The 15,538-nt window shown below is 42.5% G+C and overlaps 1 protein-coding gene across 1 annotated transcript; it reads left to right on the top strand.

Moving 5' to 3' along the window:
* Positions 1–1,936: 1,936 nt before the first annotated feature.
* EPHX1 (epoxide hydrolase 1) lies at positions 1,937–14,881 on the top strand. The gene is made up of 8 exons (XM_054290395.1): positions 1,937–2,116; positions 3,504–3,684; positions 5,878–6,105; positions 7,440–7,569; positions 8,636–8,850; positions 10,915–11,023; positions 12,404–12,529; positions 13,994–14,881. Exons 1-8 carry the CDS (start codon positions 1,937–1,939, stop codon positions 14,217–14,219), a joined length of 1,395 nt encoding a protein of 464 aa, XP_054146370.1. The 3' UTR covers positions 14,220–14,881.
* The last annotated feature ends 657 nt before the right edge of the window (positions 14,882–15,538 follow it).

Raw genomic sequence — 15,538 nt, 5'->3', positions numbered from 1 at the left:
GGGGGCTCTGTAAACAGATCAGACTGGCCCAGAGTTGGGATTTTTGGTGTGGTGTTCACAGTTATGCTGGTGAACCTTTCTAGCCCAGACATGGCCCCAGCTGTGCTGTGATTTTGAGGAAGCTGCTGTTTTTCTCCATGAAGGCTGAGGAGTAGAAATGTTATAAAATGCTGTGGTAGGTATCATTTCTATGTAAAGTGCTCTGAGGTTTCTAGAAGCCCCTCCAGTTGTGCTTTGCAATAAAATTTAATTGTGCTCAGGATGCTCCTAAACTGCGTTGGTTTGTGTGCTGAGGCAAGCTGAAATTGGATAAACTTTTTCATTCTGGGGAGAGTTATGGCCTGGGTGTTGTAAAGGTGGGAAAGGAGTGTTGTCTTGTGCTCCAGATAACATTGTGAAGAAAAACAAGTGGCAGAAGTTATGGAAGCACCAGTGAAACTAAAAAACAAATCAAGTTTTTTCAGTGCCTATCATCCAATAGCTCCATTCTCTGAGGATTCAAGCACTTTCAAGGCTGTAGCACTTGCATGTGTAAAAAATAGAATATTTTTCTTCTTTTTTCTTCTTTTTTTTTAGCTTGCTCAATCTGCACAGTGCCTGGACTAATGTTCAATCTGCACAGGTGTTTTATGGGTGCTTATATTGACTTGTGTATTTATTTATTTGTTTATTGTCAGCCATTAGAAATTTAAACTCAAGAAGTTGAGTAAAACATGTCCTGTCACATAAAGGCACTTAAACTATTCCATTCAGTTTCATTCCTGCTCTAATCCTGTGAATTCCTGTTAACTTGTGCTAAAATTCCTGGTTTGATCCAGGAGTAAATTTGGTGCATTCTGAGGACTCTTTGAGCCATTCCAGAGCATCAAATTACTCTGCAGCAGCAAAAACAACAAAACCTTCTGGCTCTAGAGAGAATGGAGATGTTCTGGGTCATAAACAATCCTTGCCCCACAGAAGTTTTGAAATACTTGATGTCTTAGTAATTCCCCAGCAAATTACTGTTTGAAGCATGACATTCTTTAAAATTATGCATTAAAATGATGACAGTACTGTTCCCCAAACCACCTTGCTAAGGTTTCTTACTCTTAAAGGCATGCTTGAAAACATTAATTATTAAAGACAAGTCAAAGTGGTTTTTCTACTTGCAGCACGAAACTGTCCAAATATATTCAAGATTTTTTTTTTTTTGAGTGTTCTGACTGAAGCACAGCAGCCCTGCAGCTGGGTTATGCAGATGTGCTGTGAAATCAGGTTGCTCTGCACCTTGACAGAATTTTGTCACTTTTTTTGGCAATGTGATCACATTTTAGAGCATGGGCTTTTGTTTCCTCTTTAAAACAGTTCACAGGGAGAAGGAAAGGGAAGGTCTGACTGCCCTTTACTCTGCTGTTCAAGGGTTGTGCAAATATATCCCTGCTCCACTTCCTGGCTGACTGGGAGCTACAAGGTGGCTGCCCTCACACTGTTGGTTTTTTATTCTGTATGTATAATCTGCCTTGCTTTTCTTTCCCTCTGAATCTGCAGCAGTGGACATGTGAGCCTTGCTGAGGAGATGCTCTGCCCAGGGATTTGTGGGGAATCTAGAACTTCAGGGGAAGAGAAGGCATTAAATGTCAATTGTATAATTGTAATCATTAAGTTATATTTATGTCATATTTTCATTATAATGACTATTTAATTGCCATATTATCTCTTTAACTTACTTTGAGCTCTGTTTTTATTATGTGCCTTTTATTTAAAATAATTCTTCCTCATTTGGGTAGGTTGGAACATTCTGTTTCAGAAATTTCACAGAAGTATTGATATCCTGTGGGTGCCAGAACATCCTGCAGCTGGAATCCTGTCTGAAAAGGGAAAAGTCTCCTCAAAAAATGTGTATGTCTCTCTGAGCTGGCTGGGCTCACCAGAGTTCTGCTCTTCTCCTGCAGGCATTATGCTGCTCGAGGTGTTCCTGCTCCTGGGGACACTCCTCATCTACTTCTTCTTTTCCAAGAAGAATGAAGAGACACTGCCCTTCAAAGATGGGTGGTGGGGCAGGGGACAAAAGCCTGAGACCAAAGAAGACTCCAGTGTCAGACCATTTAAGGTGGAGACTGCAGAGGAAGAGCTGAGTGTAAGCAAATCTCTGTGCTGGGGGAAGGGAAGGGAAGGAAGAAGTGGCCAAATGATGTAGAATGTGTTTGGAAGTAATTTTTAAATTGAACCAACAGGGTGCCAGTGATGGCCAGGTATTGGGGGAAGGGATTTTTCAGTACTTCAGAAGATAGGTATGAACAGACAGATCTCAGTGTATAATTTTGTTCTCAGCTGGCTCTTGCATGATTGCTGGTAAATAAACCTACTCTGCAAAGCCTAATAAACATAAAATTCATATTACAGATTACTCAACTCTGTTTTTCTGTTTGTGCATTTCCCTCAGTTTGTGTAGACCAGAATAAGAACAATGTCTTGTTTTTTTCCCCTTTCTTTCCAAAGCAATTACAAATACCTCATTTTCTTGACTGCTTTATGTTTGCAGCTGTGTTGGATGCTGATTCTTCTGTAATTAATAGTCTACTTTGGTCAACACTAAATTACTGTGGTAATTACAGTAAACACATACGTTGCAGAATTTGTTGCATAGAAAGATTTTGATTGTGTGTGTTTAAGGCAGGGATTGAACAATTTCACAGATCTTTGTGGAGTCATGGTTCAAACAATACTCCTGGGATTGCTCACATTATTAATTTATAATAGATTCCTAATTTCTCAGCAAGGCCTGGGTTTTTTTAACACTTTGCTTACCCTTCTTAGTAATATCAAAAGACATTGGTGTCCATTCTGCTTTCCCCTTACACTGCAGACACTAAGATGGATCATTTCTAACTTTAAAATGATTGAGCAGGATTAGATTCCAGACCTGCCTTTCAGCTGCTCTGTGGTTCTGGTTGCAGTAGGGAGGAGCTCTTGGCTGTCCTTCCCTGCTGAGTGATTTTGGAGTGATCTTGCTGTGCCACCAACATCTCCTGTAGTGCAGTGGGAAAGTGACTGATTGGCAAACTTCAATTTCAGTCTGGTTCCACCAACTTTCTGTCTGTGCAAAATCCTTCTGAGTGTTTCCTGGTGAAAGACTTCCCACCCCTGGGTTTGGGAAGGAAAGCAAAAGGTTTGGGCCAGATCCATGCATTGGCAGTGAGGAAAGCACCCAGGAAAGGCAGCAAGAGTTATCCCTTGCAGCCACAGCGGTGCCAGCAGAGCAGCTTGCCCAACTCTGAGGTTCTCAGGTCAGGCAGCCCTGCAGAACGAAGGCTGAGAACAGCTGGGAATGGAAGGGGAAGGAGGCCACCTGCAGGAGGAAAAATACTGGGACAGCTGATGGAGCACCAGCAAAAGGCACAGGTGTCTAATTAGAGATGTTATTTCCATAGTTCTCATTTCACGTGGGGATAACTAGAAACACACACAGCCCAAGACAGCAGACACAAGGGCTTTTAATGTCTCTCCTCTCTCTTTCCCTGTAGGATTTGTTTAGGAGACTGGACCAGGCTCGATTCACTGAGCCACTGGAGAACAGCTGCTTCCATTATGGAACCAACTCAGGGCACCTCAGGAAGGTGGTGTCCTACTGGAAAAACCAGTTCAATTGGAAGAAACAAGTTGAAGTCCTCAACAAGTACCCACAATTCAAAACAAAGATTCAAGGTGTGCTGCTTTTCCCCTTAAAATACAACTAGCAATAGATAAATTTTTCTGCAAGGGGAATCTGCAATAGACAAATAGATTTGTCTGCAATAGATAAATTCGTCTGCAAGGGAGAGAAGAAGGCTCTGGTTGTGTCACAGTGCCTTCCCTCCCTGGCTGCCATAGTCTGGATCCTTGGCATCACTGCTGAGGGAGCAGGGAACTCCTTGGCTGTAACTGGAGCCTTCAGGACAAGGAATGACAAATGGAATTCCCTGTGCATGAGCAGCCTGTCAGCTGGTGTTAGCAGGAGCCAAGCACGAGTGTTTGGGAGCAGAAGAGGATCTTAGGCTGTACACATGTTCCCTGCCTTGCATGCAGCCATGCAAAAACTGTCACAGATGTCTCCTCGTGCTCTGTGGAGCTGCCCAGCTGCTGCTGTCACAGTGAAGCATCAGCCTGGCAGCCCTCCTCAGCCTGGCAGGGCAGATGTGCCCTGCTGCACCTCTTCCAGCATTCCCAGGCCCAGGGGAGCACAGTGCCTCTCCCCTGGGGTTGATGTGCTGCCAGCTGGGAGGGAATGGTTTCTCTTCATTCATTCTTTCCAAAGAGTTCCTTCAGCCAAGGTGTGCTGGTGCTGGACCTTGGTCAGGCTGGGCTTTTTAAAATGCCTGATTTGGGGCGGTGCTTGGGTCCAGTTGTAGGTGTAGAGCTCAGCAGGCAATTGTCTCCCATGATGGCAAAATTTAACCTTAACAGGTATTTTGTTTTGTCTTTACTTGCACCCATAATTTTGTGTTATTTCAAAAGGTGCAGTTTGCCATGGTATTTTAAATGGATCTGGGGCAATAAATGGTGCTACATAGTGGTTAGAGCTTAAAGCACTTATTTAAATGATAGTTAATGCTGAAAAGATAAAACCAGAAAGCCTTCCCTTGAAAAAGAAGAAAAAAGCCCCATCTGAGACAAGAAAGGGAGAAACAGCTAAGGACAATGCACTATGTATAGCAATGGAAGGGAAATCTCAGGGTTGGGAAAGATTACAGAGAGCAGATATGAAAAGACAAGGTCAAACATGCTGTGTATCAGATTCCTACCTTCTGTCATCACTTGAAAGCTTTTCAGAGAGTGCAGAGATTCACAGAAGTGTCAAGGATGGGGAAATCTCAAGTCAGTGAAAGACGGTGGGATTGCTGGTGAGCTGGAGTTGATGTGAGTAAAACATGCTTAAATAAACCCAGAAATGAGGAATTCAGGGAACAAATTCCTGTTTCCTGGAAAACAAAGCCCTGAGTTAGTTTTAGGGAGAGCAGCTCACCTGAAGCAAGTGGTGCAATGCTGTGTGAAGCTTTCAAAATGGAAACCACATTGCTGATTTTACCTTTTACTGGTCAAACTGGAAACTGGTACTAGAACAGAGACTCCTGCTTTGGTTTATTCACTTTAAGAGATACTGAAAGCTTTGGACTAAGGGTGGGAAAGAACTACAAAAATGAACACTTTAACTCTCTTTTAGGAGGCAATTTCAAATCCTCAGTTTGGCACGATTGGTTCATCAGCAGTTAAGATGTGTGACCTGATTACAGGAGGCTTCCACAGACAGAGAATATTTAGTGAAGGCTTTAAAAATTCCTCTTGTGCAGCATCTAGAGTCAGGGACAGCATCTAGGGACAGAAGCCAGACATATTCAAATGGAAAGTAAGGCATGCACAAAATGAGGAAAGTGATTCATGCCCCCAGACAAACAGCTGCACCTTGTGATGGATTCCCTATCTCTTGGAGCCTTCAAGCTGCAATTGCAGGCCTTTCAGGAAGAAAAATCTCTGGCTGACTGAAGCCTCTCCTGTGCCATGTAGGGACATTTGGGTAAAATTTAAGGGCACTTGGACTAAATGATGTAATAGTCTCCTCTGCCTGCAAGCTGGGTGAGTCACTGTGTTACCGTTGGTAGATTACTTCACTCCTATGTCTTAATTTGCCAATTTATTTTAAAACAGAAATAGCCAACCCTATTTGGCTGCTGTGATGCTTAATTGCCCATTATGAAGTACTTTAAGGTCCTTGGATAAATGTATCCAGAGAGGTGCAGTGTGTTTGCATGCTCACCAAAAAAAAAAAAAGACAGGAAAAAGCTTTATTCCTAATCTGTTCTGTGATTAGCTTCAGTGTCACGGTAAATTTGGCTGTGCTAATTAATGATTTTACTTTTACAGGCATTGATATCCATTTTGTTCATGTAAAGCCTCCTCGTTTGCCTGAAGGCCAGGCTGCAAAGCCACTATTGATGGTTCATGGTTGGCCTGGCTCATTCTATGAGTTTTACAAAATCATCCCCCTGCTGACGGATCCTGCAAGCCACGGCCTCGGGGATGAGCACATCTTTGAAGTCATTTGCCCATCCATCCCTGGTTATGGTTTCTCAGAAGGACCCCACAAGCAAGGTATGACACAGGAGAAGAAATTGAACCCCCACAAGCCCAGCCTCACAGTGAGACTGTAACTCTTCTGTTGGCAGAACAGCAGCTCCTGCTCCACACCTCTTGTTTTCCCAGTGAGGAAACAGAGATCCTGTGTGTGGGATGAGGGACATAAGGGGGTGACTTCAGGTGACATCACTGGCTAGTTCCTGGAACAATGAAGTTACAACTCAAGAGTTGTAATTGCATCCATGAATTGTCTGTGAGTGAGCAGGCAGGGGAAATTTATTTTATTACTGTTCCTTTTTGGTGTTTTGCGTCCATATTTGACAGCATTGTACAGATAGGTGAGAAGGAAGACTTGAAACAAAGCAGTTCATGTGTCCACATGGCAGATTGCAGCCAAATACCTGCTTGCTCAGCTTGTGCTCTGTTATACAAACACAAACTCCAGCAAATTGAGGCAAGGTAGTGTTTAAAGTGACACTGAATTTAGTATTTAATTGCACGTGCAGATGTGGAGAAGGTTGGGTGTGGTATTTGCTGGGTCCCCAGGATGAAGGAGGAAATGATGTATCTGACTCCATGTTCTTAGAAGGCTAATTTATTATTTTATTATATTATACTATATTAAACAATACTATGCTAAAACTATACTAAAGAATAGAGAAAGGATACAGACAGAAAGCTTAACAAGATACTAATGAAAAACCCATGACTGCTTCCAGAGTCCCAACACAGTTTGGACCATGATTGGTCATTAAGTAAAAACAATTCACATGTTGGATAAGCAATCTCCAACCCCATTCCAAAGCAGCAAAACACAGGAGAAGCAATCAGATAATTATTGTTTTCATTCTTCTCTGAGGCTTCTCAGCTTCCCAGGAGAAGAAATCCTGGTGAAGGGATTTTTCAGAAAATATGATAGTGGCAGTTGGGTTTGCTTTTCTCTGCTTCCCTGGATTTAAGTATCTGCTTTAAGTATCTGAGTATTCTATTTTAAAAACATCTTTTATGACTAAATTGGACAACTGAGTTAAGAGTACTGACTACATTTTAGTTTGGTGCAGCAGCAATTCACTGATGGATTTTATTAAAAAAACCCCACAATTTTCATGGTCAGCATTCAGAGCAGTGGAGAGGTCTGCAACAAAGGCTGGAGTTTGTTTTCCTCATGGATTCTGCTTGCTCTCTGTGCTTGGATGCTGAGCAAGGGCTTGCAAACAGTCAGGCAAGGAGAAAGGGACTTGTAGCTTCTGAGGAGCTGGAACATTGCCTTGATGTGGAGAATCAGTGCTGCAGGGTCAAAATTGTGGGTGGAATTAATGCAACAAAAGTGTTCTTTTCTTTAAATGCAGGCTTCAATTCCGTGAGTGCAGCTTCTGTGTTTTATGAATTGATGCTCAGACTGGGATTCGATGAGTTCTACACCCAGGGTGGTGATGCTGGCTGTGTCATCTGCACCAACCTGGCCCAGATAGCTCCCAGGTGAGTACCCCCTTGGTGCAGCTCTTTTACTCTGTGAATAGTTATTTCCTGTGCACTTGGGAGATCCTGCCCAAGTCCTTGCTATGTAGGTGTGGCATTCACATTTTCTGAAAAATCCCTTCGCCCAGGATTTTTCTCCTGGGAAGCTGGGAAGCCTCAGAGAAAAGGAAAACAATTCTTATCTCATTTGCTTCTCCTGTGTTGTGCTCACATGTGGAATGTGTTTGGGGATTGTTTACCCACAGGTGATTGTTCCATTGGATTCTGGTGTGAGTTGTTTTCACTCATTGGCCAACTGGGGCTAAGCTGTGTTGGGGCTCTGAGTCACAAGTTTTCATTATTATCTCTTTAGCCTTCTGTAAGTATCCTTTCTGTATTCTTTAGTATAGTTTAGTATAGTATTCTTTAATATATTCTAGTATCATAAAATAATAAATTGACCTTCTGAGAACATGGAGTCAGATGCATCATTCCTTCCTGCCACATTGGGGCACCCAGCAAATACAATATGTAGGTTCTCCCTTTGGTGCTCAGTGTTAAGCAAAGATCCAAAATTACATAATTTTAGTTTATATTCAATGTTTTTTTCTTTCAAACAGTTGTGCAGCAGTTTGGTAGTGGCCTCACTACAAAAAGTCTGGAGTGGGACAAGTACTTGTAAAGAAAAAAAAAGGAGGATTAGTGTGCGCTGATTACTGACAGTTGTCGCTTTGACTTGTCATTTTTGTGTGAAAAGCCACACTACAAAGGGCAGCTGAGGTCGTGATGTAATTAACAGGCTGGAATTCAAGTGTGTCCATTCCTGTTAATAACATTTTAAATGTTACAGGTCACAGCACCAAGCCTGGCAGAGTTCAAGAAGCATTTGAGCAACGCTCTCAGGCACATGGTGTGATTTTGGGGCTGCCCTGTGAAGGGCGAGGAGCTGGACTTTGATGATCCTTGTGGGTCCTTTCCAACTCAGGATAATCTATGATTCTAAATACACCAACTTTGAACTTTTGTTAGCTTTTTGTTAATTTGTGTGTGGTTTTTTTTTGTGTGTGGTTTTTTTTTTTGTCTTTAGCCATGTGAAAGGTCTCCATTTAAACATGGTCCTGGTTTCGAAGCTGGGGCTCTCTCACCTGCTCTCCGTCCTGCTGGGCCGGTACTTCCCAGGGCTCTTTGGATTCCAGGATGAAGATGTCAGGAGGATGTTCCCCTTCTTGAAGAAATGGCTCTACAAGATCTTGTCTGAGTCTGGCTATGCTCACATACAGGCTACAAAACCAGATACTGTTGGTAAAACAAACAAAAATAACCCCACAACCTTTTTTGAGCTCAGAATACTTAAATCTCTTAACTTTAGTTGTACTTTCATAGAAACAAAATGTTCTGCTTAGAATATGCAGAAAATAGGGGGGTTTTGCAGTGTATCTGCACATCCAAACTGAGCATGCTCCAAGTGCCACTGACCTCATTTTCCAATTTTCATAAATAAAATAGATTGTTTCATATTTTTCCACTTCTGCTATCACTGGGGACTGTAATTCCATTTCAAATGCAGCTCTGCTGAGAGCAAAAGATAATTTCTTCTCAGAGAATGGATCACATTCAAGTAATGTAAACTACAAGAAGCTTTTAGCTGTCTCAGCACACAATGTAGCTTATTTATTATAGTGATAAGTAATACCTGAGAAGTAAAATCAAATTTCACTTTCACTCATTGTTCTAAATTACTCGCAGACTTTCAAGGAAAAAAAAATTGTAGCTGTGAATGTTCTTTCTACATGAGCTAGTCACTCAGATGGTTTAACTGCTTTAAGTATCTGAGTATTAAGTGTTTCTATTTTAAAAACATCTTTTGTGACTGAATTGGACAACTGAGTCAAGAGTACTGGCTACATTTTCGTTTGGTGCAGCAGCACTTCACTGACGGATTTTATTTAAAATATAGCTAAGGGAAATATTTCTTAATGGTTTTCCATAAGCTTACCTACAGAGGCAGGTATGTTCTTAAAATGTGTAGGCAAAAGGATAATTGTATGGATTTTAAAAAATTTTGCTTCTGTTGAGTTTTGGTTCCTAAAAATTGCCATTCTTTTGTGCTTTAGGAAAGAGAGGGAAGCTGATATCTGAAAGATGCTTAAGCCATGCTCCTTCTCAATCAGAATTCTGGCTGATTCTTGTCCTTACCAGTCAGGTGTGGTCTGTCAGAGCAGACTGGCAACCAGCAGCCAGTTCATGCTTTGGGAGCTGGAGCATTTCTACAGTTCTCCTACGGACAACGAAGGAGGATCAGGGCAGTGGCAGGTTCCTAAAAGGGGAAAAACACTCTGAAGGAATTTCTGGCAGAAATGCCTACATTCCAAGTGCTCTGAGGATCAGTGTCACTTTTTCTCTATGTAAACAGATGCACTCTACTCACAGTGAGTAGCTGAGAACAGGCTTGTCATGTCCAGCACATCTGGAATGTGCTCAACAGAACTTTTTCAAACACTTGCTATTGCACTTATCAATAGTGATTGCTTAATAATTGAAATCGCAGTGTCATGTTCAAATAGCAATTACTGGTGAACTTGTGCCAGCTGCAGTGTTAGGCAGCTTCCTGGAAGGCTGGGTTGCAAGGGTAGAACTTCAAATTCCACCAAATTCCCAAATTCAACTTCAAAGCTGTTCCCAAGGAACTTGCTGTTCCCTTTCCTCATGTTTTCCGGAGAAGCTGGGACAGTTTACAGTCCCTGTATTTCACAGCACTAGGATGTGGGATCAAAGTTCCAAGTGCAGGTGTGTTCTTTCTGTCCAAGAAAAGCAAACTATAAAATCTATAGGAAGGCTTGTTCTACATGAAGGCAGTTTGCTGTTGCTAATTCAGAAGATGGACCATTTAGCAGAGTCTTGCTGTTCCTTAATGACTTTCTAATAATCCTTAAAATGTTTTTGCTGTTAGATAATGCTGTAAATCCTCCTGGTCATGTGTAGGCATGTGGGGTTTGGCTCTGTAATGCTGTTTAATACATGACAACTTCCAGATTAATAGAAGCAAACCCTCCTTGGCACATAGAGCTTAATCTTATTAGCTTACCAGGAAAAAAGAAAAGCCAGCAGAAATCCAATACTGCTACATCAGTTCAAAAAATGTTCAGTGTGAGCTAATGTGGAGCCTGCTCATTTGCAGACACTTCCAGTTTATGATTTGGCATTAAATGGCTCCAACTCATTGTATTATTTTATTTATTTAAGAAAGCAGCTGATGGAACAGCTTTGTAAAGTTACATCCCCTGTATTACAAGAGGCATCTTCTCTAACACTCTGAGTTGTGCAGTTGGATATCAGTTACAGGTAAATTTCCCTCCTCCTTTACAGGCTGTGGTTTGAATGACTCCCCTGTGGGGCTGGCTGCATACATCTTGGAGAAGTTTTCCTCGTGGACTGATATGGAATTCCGGAATCTAGAGGATGGAGGACTAGAGAGGTGAGCCCTTTCTCCACTTTGCATGGGGTCACTAAGCCCAGAGTCGCACCTGGGGAGGTTTGTCTGAAGTGGTCACCTCACCCCTCAGGGAGCCTGGAGTGACCACAGCTGGTGCTGCACACAGAGAGGCAAACAGGCCATGCAGGCTGAGGGATTCCCTGCCCACTTCCATCTCCTAGGAAGGAAATACACCCTGCAACCCCAGGATATTAAAAACTGGGGAAGAATCTCATTAGGACACAAAATCCAAAAGTTTAACTCACATTAAGGTGCTGGCAGCTCATGATTCATTGTAATACTAACAATTAACTCCCTGTGGATTGGCTTTGGATTGATTGTTACAGCTTCATCTACCTACCATTTGCTAATAGAGGATTATGTTTAGTGGGCAGCAGAAACCAGAGCTGAAATCCCCTTTGAGAACTACCTGGCAGGAGTGAAGAAGAGGGGGCATGCTATGGAAAGCAGATTTGCATGGAATGTTTTCCCTGCATACAGCTAATAACTTTATATGAAACATGCACTGTTTACAGCACATGTTGGTGTGTCAGGGCTCTGTTGAGGGCTCACAGTAGCATTTCAGATTATCATTAATAAATGGCACAAGCTGCTGCATGTGCTGTTCTGCTCCTACCCTACCAGTATGTGGGCAGGAGAGACAGCCATGCTGGAGCATAAGGTGCTTGTTGGAACCTCTTGTATTTGCTTTATGCCTTGTATTTGTTTTATATCTCTTGTATCTGGGGTTCCCAGATCAAGGGAGGAAATGATGAATCTGACTCCATGTTCTTAGAAGGCTAACTTATTATTTTATGACACTAGAATATAGTAAAGAATACTAAACTAAACTATACTAAAGAATACTAAAAGGACACAGACAGAAGGCTAGAAAGATACTAAAGAAAAATTTGTGACTCTTTCTAGAGCCTCGACACAGCTTGACCCTGGTTGCCCATTAAGTCAAAACAATTCACATGAAACCAATGAAACAATCACCTGTTGGATAAACCATCTCCAACCACATTCCAAAGCAGCAAAACACAGGAGAAGCAAATGAGATAAGAATTGTTTTCCTTTTTCTCTGAGGCTTCTCAGCTTCCCAGGAGAAGAATCCTGGGCAAAGGGATTTTTCCAGAAAATATGACTGCCACAGAATCTGCCTTCCATGTAGGAGTTAAAATGTGACATCCCAGTTTGTGTCTGACAGCCTTTAGCATCCTTAATTGGTCACTGGCAGACAGAAGGGGAGTAATAACTTCATTTCTCCACTCTTAACCACTATTTCCTATAATTTTTTCCCCTTACAACCAAACCAAAGTCAAGTCCCTGCAAATCAGTTTTCAGTTCTAATTAAGCAATCTCTTGGGCTTGTCTTTCCAGGAAGTTCAGCCTGGATGACCTGCTCACCAATATCATGATCTACTGGGTGTCAGGCTGCATTGTCTCCTCCATGCGTTTCTACAAGGAAAACCTGCAGAAGGGGATAGGCACGCAGAAACATGAAAAGTAAGTGTGCCTTCTCTTTTAATATTTTAATTTTACAGTTGCATGCCTTATAGATTCCAGAATGCTGAGGAAAAACACTGTTCTCTCACAGTATTCCTCTGCAAGACATGCCAGGCAGTTGAGGTACTGTGCTGTGTTTGGAAAACACGGTGCTTAGGCAGGAATCCTGAGCCCTCAGTGAGGAGATCTGACTGGAGGCACTGCTTGAGGGCCTCCCATTAATGGTGTAGCCATCTACTTCCCGATTTTATTTCAGTTACTAAATCAGTCTGTGACTGAGTCACGCAATCAGTTTTGTTTAGTTTAGTTGGTTGTAGTTTTAGTACTTTTCTGGACAAAATTTTCCTGTTTCTGCAAAAGGCTCAAGTCCTTCCTTTGGAAGCAACTTTAGCATGCTGACAAACTGCGTCCTTGAGAAGTCAGTGAGACTGATGTGCCTGCTGCTGCCCAGACTCTTCAGGCAGCAGCTTGGTTGCACATACTTGTGTCAGCCTGAGTATGAGTGAAGGCTTAAACCTGCCCTGAGGTATTTGCACCCCCAGCTTAGTGCCATGCTATTTATTTAGCTGTGAAATGATGCTCCCAGGAAGCTGACTCAGTTCCTGAAGCTGTTGTGGCTATGCTGTGGGCAGTGTGTTGCTCTGGTTCTGCCTGCATTGGATGAGCTGTGTGAGCTTCTAAGTGCCCAGAGGACAGAGCCTCAGAGTCTTGTGTCAAGTTCTCACCTCAGCCTTCCAGTGGCTACATGCCCAACACTTTTTGTATCCACATTTTAAAGTCTGACACTTCTGACAAGCCAGTTTATGTGTATGGGATATTCAAACCTAGAAAATGTGGCTCTTAGAACAAGCACAGATCATTCACACCCCTCAAATCCAGTTGCTTCCTTACACTTCCTAATGTGAAGAATGTTTTATAGTGTGCATTTGTGCCAGTTAAAAGCAAGAGCCAATTTACAAGGTATAGTCCCACATATAGAAATGTTGTTTCTGAGCTAGTCTAGATTATCAGCATTCTTCTCTTCTCCCTCCCATTAAGTAATTATTCTCCTGCCTACCCTCCAGTTGTCCTGCCAGGCTTAGTATATTTGAGTGGTTATCTCCTCTGTAAATCTCTCTCCAGCTCTTATCAAATTGTGTGCTTGCCCATCAATTTGAGCCCTGTGTGCAGCAAGAGGAAATCTGCTGCCCACCACCTCCTAGGGCTCTGCTCTCCCTTTCTGTGCTTCTGAGCCTCATGCCCTGGATCCCCTGCAAAATTGCCCTAATATCACTGTATGCAAAATAAAAGAGAGGTTTTTCCCTCAGGAATTATAGTGTTGTCTTCAGTTTTAGGATCTGGAAGTCCAGTTTTTAATGCCTAACAAGAGTGTGCCCAACTGTTCAGGACCGTTTCCTCGGGACTTTTGATTTGTTGCAGATTTGAGTGTTTGGAAGATGACAGTGATTCTTTCTCCTCTCTCAGACTCACAGTACAGGTACCTACTGGCATTGCTGCCTTCCCTAATGAAATCCTGCACATACCCCAGGCTTGGGCCAAGAAGAAATACACCAACATTGTCTCCTTCCACTTCATGCCTCGGGGTGGCCACTTCGCAGCTTTGGAGGAACCTGAGCTTCTTGCCAAAGATATTGTGCAGTTTGTTGACAAAGTAGAGAAAGAGCAACTCTGGAAAAGGAAAGGGGAATAACTTCCCTAAGAAACAGCAGGGTAATTACTTTTAGCTTAGCACATGTACAGGGCTTACTTAGTCTGCTGTAATCCATGTAATTAGATTTTATTGTTGACCAGATGTGAGCAAGGACAGAAAGAAAAATACAGTGTATACTGCCATGGGGACCAACAGATTTTGGGCTGGTTTTTTTTGTTCAGCTAGGCTAAGAAAGTAGCGTGAAGAGTGCTTGAGTATCTTCTGAAGCATGTTCTGTAGTATTTTTGACTCTTGCTTTGAGATTGAAAAATAGACCTCACAACTACCAACCTACCTAGTAACACTAAAATTGTTATGAAAGGCTTTTTGTTTTTATGGCAGCAGTAAAATTTGAGTTGCTGTGGGTATGAAGTTCCTCACATAAAGAGTAGGGAGCAGCCTGGCAGGACCTAACTTGCATGAGTGCATCAATCAATCAATCAATCAATCAGCATTGATGAGCTTACAGTATCTTTAAGCTGCCTTCTGTGGCTGCCTTTCTCTTCCAGCCTGGGCTGTGAAGGAGGTGGGCTGCCCTGTGCCAGGCTCCTGGGAGATGTGAGGAGCTGCTGAAAGACACAGGTGCCTGTAGCTCAGCCCAGGAGGTGGAGCTGGGTAGGAGTAATTGCAGCCCCAGCTACCTCTGCACTGAATTTGTACTCTTAAATCATAGCCCTAGGTAGGCCCAACACACTGTGGCTTTGCACTGTTTTAGCAGGGTGTTATAAATACCTCTTGCTAAAGGATAAAAATATTGTTAATTCAAAATTAAAAGAAAAGTGAATTAAAATTTTTAATAACTCCTGTGTGATTCTTTCAACAACTGAGATTTTGCTTGGTACCAGCTAGGAGAATAATCAGCTCAGAACTATCAATTCTGTACCCCATCTGTCACAGAGGTCAGATTGAAGACAAACTGCTCAAAGAAAACTGAAGGGCTGCATGGCTTTACCAGCTCCTGTCCCTCGTGTGTGCAGCTGAGCTTCAAACAGGTCTTAAGCCATCTCCAGATGACTGATTTCAGTGTGGTTTTGTTCTCCAGTCATTTCTGATGTCCTTCTCTACTTCTGAAAGCACAGGGAAATACAATCTACCAGTAACACTTGCATGGATTAGTATTATTTCACAACATTAATTGAAATGGAAGCCAAGATCAGAAGCTCAGCAGATCCAGGCTCCATCCCACAAGGCTTTAGACTCAAGCACAGTTTGTTTCACAGGAGGCAATGGACTCTCCTGCTGGGCACGTTGAAATCCTAGTGCTGAGAGCCACCACCACCAACCCTGACAGAAAATCATCAGAGCAGATGGGCTGGGAA

Source organism: Melozone crissalis, unplaced genomic scaffold, assembly GCF_028551555.1.
Source record: "Melozone crissalis strain CALT ecotype California unplaced genomic scaffold, PUWL_Pcris_2 ptg000081l_1, whole genome shotgun sequence".
Classification (NCBI taxonomy): domain Eukaryota; kingdom Metazoa; phylum Chordata; class Aves; order Passeriformes; family Passerellidae; genus Melozone; species Melozone crissalis.
The sequence above is the reverse complement of the archived record's forward strand: the minus strand, read 5'-3'. Positions and strand labels throughout refer to the sequence as shown.